The 5,641-nt window shown below is 45.7% G+C and overlaps 1 protein-coding gene across 6 annotated transcripts in view; it reads left to right on the forward strand.

Annotated features, from left to right (window-relative positions):
• The window catches only part of LOC109855630 (venom dipeptidyl peptidase 4), a 254,295-nt gene that overhangs the window by 182,166 nt on the left and 66,488 nt on the right, over nt 1–5,641 (forward strand). For all 6 annotated transcript variants that reach the window (XM_020430087.1, XM_020430089.1, XM_020430088.1 and 3 more), the window contains one exon: nt 1,290–1,364. In XM_020430087.1, coding sequence (XP_020285676.1) covers nt 1,290–1,364 — 75 coding nt within the window. The remainder of the gene's footprint in view (nt 1–1,289; nt 1,365–5,641) is intronic.

Genomic DNA, 5,641 nt, shown 5'->3' on the forward strand with positions numbered 1-5,641 from the left:
TTTTTTTTTTTTTTTTTTCGATTAATTGAGAAACAACTGAAAATCAAATTTTGTTTTTCTACGAACGATGAGAAACTTCAAAATGACACGTTGTTGTGAGAAATTTGCAGAATCGATTGTTATCCGCGATAAGATATTTTTTTTTTAAATGTAAACCGTGAAAGATGCGCAGCAGACGCGAAGAATAGAGCGGAGTCGACGACGATCCGTCAGGTGTTCTGACGATCGGTCACGCGAATAAACTCCGTGTATTAAAGTAGTAATAACAGTTGTTGGCGCGCCAGTTACCGCATTATGATTGCGACAGGTTAGTTAACTGGTGCAGAGATCGTCAGCTCGATCGTTCAGCATTCAACTCGAAAACGACTGTCTCGTTGGAACTCGCGACTTCGCTTAACGATGGTCATCCCATTAGAGGGGTCGTCGCTGTCGTAGTAGTAGTAGTAGTAGTAGTAGTAGTAGTAGTAGTAGTAGTAGTAGTAGTCGTTGTCGTTGTCGTCGTCGTCGTCGTCGTCGCCGCCGCTCATTCAACAAACCTCGACAACCCGTGTCGCTCGCTCGCACGTGATCGTAATTTACTCGTCGTGATTTCGACAAACCGTTCCGGATCGTCGCGGTAGCGTAAAGGCCTCTTTCCGCGCGGTCGTCCCGCGCAGTCAATTCCCGCAGTCTCCCCCCGCTAACAACTCGTTTTATAAGCGTAATAAGCGATAAGCTCTATATACACGACCTGCACCGCGTCTCGGACCGGCACGGACTTCGGTGTCGCGATTATCGCAGCTTGACACGCGACCGACGAGTTTTCTCGTCATGGTTGGTTTTTATTTATTTATTTATTTTTTTTTTCTTGCAATTAGTTGTAACGTGTACGCTTTCACACAACATCGACCCGTAAAAATAGCAATTGTCTTTTGCGTCGCACTTTTTATAACGAGCAAACGCGCTTGTTTTAATCGTTTGCGCGTTGATGCGGCAATTTCGCCGCGCTCTCATTAAATGCTAAGCGAGAATCATACATATTTGAAAGATAATCGTTTTGTGTCGCGCGCCTCTGAGAGAAAGAGAGGCTCTTGCTTGTTCAATGAAGCGGTGTATAAAATACACTATGAATATCAGTTTTCATTAAACGTTCGTGAGCGTGTTATTTCGTTATAATTTATAGACACGATAAACACTTGACTGAATTATACTCTCTCTCTCTCTCTCTCTCTCACATACATGTTGCAGTGGCGTATGTGCGTTTAGTAATTTGATGTGTGGATTAATTTGATTGTTGTGTTCTCTCACAGGTTCTGCAGTCGAGTTTTGATCACCAGTTGTCCGCCGACAGGAAGTACCTGCTGCTCGCTCTCAATTATCAGAAGGTAAGTGTGTGTGTGTGTGTGTGTGTGTGCGATTTTTTTCCGAGAAACGTTTGCCGTAAAATAGACGAAAGTGCGGCGTCGATAGAAGTGTATATTAGCATTCGTTAAAAGGATTATTATAACGCGGAATATATATTTGAAAATTGACGATAAAACATCAGAGAATGAGAATTAGTAGGAGGAGAGAGACATGTTAACTTAATTAAAATCGCGACGCGGCCAAATCCGATGGTGTAATAATTGCTGTGCTGACGACGCGACGCGGCGGCACCTTTCTCTCCGCAAACATATGCATGCAAATGAGGATTAGAGCGGCGCGATGTAATTGTTCCCCGGCTCGAGTCTTACGAGTAGGTAATTTCTGACTTTGCATGTCTGATGCGCTCACAATAAACTCAACGATGGACTGCGCGAACTCTGATATTAACGTTAACAAAGAGTGAGAAGCGCGCCGTTCCTGGTCCTTCGTCTTCTCCTCCTACTTCTCGCTCGTCGCGATAATTATTCTCCCTTTGCGAGTAAATTGCAAGTAATTTATGTTTCAACAAGTGCCTCGAATTTACATTTCGCGTGACTGTTGTACGTTTTCGACTGTTCGTTTTGTGCGCTTCAAAGTCGCGGGTGTACATTCCCGAAAAGAAATTGTCAGTTTTTCTTGCCCAAGAATCTCGAGAGACATAATTCAATGTTTCAAAAGAGAAAATCGTGTGTACGCAGAGCAAGAGAGAAAGATCGTCACAAAAGAAACTTGTTCGGGGATTGTCGAGCGGGAATGAACAGCGCGAACAGTCGATAAACATTCCTCTCTCTCTCTCTCTCTCTGTCTCTCTCGTTTGTTATCCGCCTCTTTCGTCAATCCGCGTGAGGAACCCGTTTGTCAGACGATCCTGCTGTGCGCGCGTTGGGAAACTTGCCGCTCCGTGAACTTCCAAAGATTAGTAATTACAAGAACCTGTAGCCGAAATTTCCGAAACCTGCTGCTGCTGCTGCAGCTCGCAACGCACATTCCGGCCGGATGCAATTCGGATAAGCCGCGAATAGATTAAAGCGGCCGAGGTCGAAGTAGCGCGCCAAGTTTAATTCTCTGCGCACGATGATGTGTTTTTAGTTTACGGGGCAAAGTTTTCACATATATACATTTGGTGTAATCCCACGTTGCGTTTCAGTAAAAGTAAGCTGCTAATTTGTTACGAACGCGCAGACCGCGTCGAGGTTACACGGGATTTATTTCGCGCGGTTTTTTTTTTTCTTTTTCCCAGGGATTTGCCTTAAAATCTACGCGCGTCACTCGGTAAATCACTTTGATATCTCCGGTTGTATGTATTTAAAGTTTGCGCGTGTTTTCGCGTGAGGATTGCGACCGCGCGTAAAACGCGCGCGGAGTTTTATTTCAAGTTCAAGATAGATAGAAATAGCGGAAAATAAAAACATTTTCGACGTTGCGAAATACGCGCGAAGTTAATAAATATTGAGAAAGTCAGTTATTCTCCCACTTTGTTGTATAATAATCCCCGATAACGATTGTCTCGATTGTCGCGCGACAACAGAAGCGACAACGCGAGAAAAACTCGCGAAAATAATTCTCATATATTCACCGCCGGGCGCGCATCTGCGTCCGATTTTAAATTTTCGTTCATTTCGCCGCGTTGAAGTCCGTCACATGCGTGGATTAATGTCGTCCGGTCGCTGCACAGCAGACGCGACCGAGTTAATTCGACGCGATCATGAGCGCACAAGAGAGAAGTTAAACCACGGTGCGCGCGAGAACGTCGCACGAGCACCATGGCAAACTAAACACCATATAATACCCGGCGCGGTCGCGCGCCACGCGGGATTCTGCGATTGTATGCGGCCGCGACCCCTTTTGTACGCCATGCCCTTCGCCATCCCTCGTTCTCTATACGGAACCACCACCGCGCGCACCCTGACGCCGCCACCCATAACCGACCAACAACCGTCCGTCGTGCACGCCGCTCGGTCCAATTGCATACATTACCGCTCTAACCATATCTCCCTTACGCCTACCCTCCTTTCCCACCCCTCGTCCTTTCATCCTGCTCCTTTGTATGCGTCGACGCACATTCACACACGTATACACACATGTGTCTCTCACTGTGCATCTCTCCGCCAACGGTCCACGGTAGTTGCTGCTACCGGCGCACGTGAAATCCTGAGTTATAGTCCTGGACGGACCATCTGGATTTCCGAAGAGAAACTACGCGCGCGCGCTATCTGCCAACAGACGCGCCAGCCGGTAATCGGTCTCGGAGAAATCGCCGGTTCGTCCTCCCGATCTGCCGATGCTCTCTCCTACGGAGAGGAGAGTCTGGGAAATCGGACAGATTGGATACGGTGGTGGTAGTACGGTTGGTCAAAATGGTTTCCGGATACGTATTGCTCTCCTGGAGAGTCACCGATCGAGTAACGTCGTGACAACACGCGCGCGAGAGATTTGTGTTTATTGCGCGATCGCCGTACGAGACGCGCCGATCTCGTATAAGTTTAAATAACGATGTTCGTCGCGATCGTTAATCCGGTGTTAAACATTTTTTTACAATGTATGGTTGATCGCACGTATTCTTGGCTGATTACATCGGCAACAAGGTAATCGCTCTCGTTTCGTCGAAATTCACTCGACTTGCGCGGTGTATCGCGTTGATTGATATGTTCGCTAAATTAATTAAACCGAAACCTAAAATTAAAGTTTTCCCCGATTAAACTATGTAAAACCGGCGTCGCGTGAGAATTTCCGAGTGAGAGGTCGAAGAAACGCGAAGGAAGTGGCCTTCTCTCGGGGCGCGCGAACGAAAAGAGCGTATATATCGATTAAACTTACCGCGATACGCGCCACCTCCGAAACAGAGGACGAGAAACTGGAAATTTTCTCATTAGAAGTAATTAAAAGTTTTTTCGTCTGCTGATATTTTTCTTCGTTAAAACTTCTGTTTTATTAATTTTTCTCCCTTCACGCAAAAAAGAAAACACAATGGTACCGCGGAATATTAGGAGCGGCATCTGGCGCGAGCTATGTCTCTAATATTCTGTGTGAAATTATGCGCTATTAATGTCGCGCGGAGTTTTTTTTTCTCCTCCCCCGCGATTTCCCGTCCGCCTCATTCTTATAAATTAAGCGCATTACGCCTTACGTGCAACGTAACGGATTTCGCGCGGGTAGTTTAGAGGGAGAACGACGATCTCCCTCGCGCCCGTCTCCGAGATATTCACGTAGCGATTATACCATGCCATTCCTCTTCGTTCTTTTGTAACATAAAGTAAAGTTAAAAAAATTTTTACGAACAACCACGAGAGATCTGTTTTATTTTTGTTTTTTTGTTTTTTTGTTTTTTTTTTTTTACAGAACTGGCGATTTCAATTAATTTAGACACTTTGTATTTATTGCGTGTCCGCTACTGTTGCGAAATTAAAAATGCGACGGATCTCTACGTAGCTGCAGAGAGAAACGAGCGCCACTGTCTTTGCTCGCAATTCATTTTGTCTCGTCCGCACACATATTGAATTGAATTTTTTAAAAACTATGCGCCATCGAACATCTCTCGTCTCGCGAACACGTCTCTATATCTCTCTTCGTGTCAACTTGACACCGTCAAACGCCATGCGGCGGTAATCCCGCCCGCGAGATCCGCGGTATTGACCATTAATTAAATGGCGTTTCTGTCGAATCACACAAGGGGGGAGGGTTTACCTTCTGCGATCACACGAGAGGAGCGGGGGGCGGGGATTATCGGCGATAGATCGGATGATTTTCTCTCCTCGATCCTCTGTCCCGGGCGTGTGTTACGCTCGCGTGTGTACGTACGTACGTATACGTTGAAATACGCGCCGCTTCGATTGTTTAAACGAATTCGCGCGCGAAATAGAGAAAACACACGGGGGATCGGTCACATGCGATGAAAAGAACACTTTGCGCGGAGTAAACATTTTTCCGTGACGGATATTTGATTTGGTGAGAAAAAAAACTTGTTGTTCAAACTTATTTGTTTTTGTAATAAAATATAGTTTTCGTCAAAAGAGCCGTAAAAAGGAAACAACGGCATGAAGAATCGCGATGCTCCCTTTTCTCTTGCTTGTTTCTTTGTCGCGCGAGAAAGGAATTCCTTCCGAGATGTGCTCGTGACGTGAAAGAATATTTTACAACGTTTTATCTTTAAGATAACGACAGCAGGTGCATCTAGAAACCTCGTATATGACCGCATAAAGGTGCTGTATAGACTTGTCTTTCTCTCTCTCTCTCTCTCTCTCTCTCTCTCTCTCTCTCT

Source organism: Pseudomyrmex gracilis, unplaced genomic scaffold (genome assembly GCF_002006095.1).
Source record: "Pseudomyrmex gracilis isolate BER0280 unplaced genomic scaffold, ASM200609v1 scaffold_94, whole genome shotgun sequence".
In the NCBI taxonomy this organism is placed as follows: Eukaryota; Metazoa; Arthropoda; class Insecta; order Hymenoptera; family Formicidae; genus Pseudomyrmex; species Pseudomyrmex gracilis.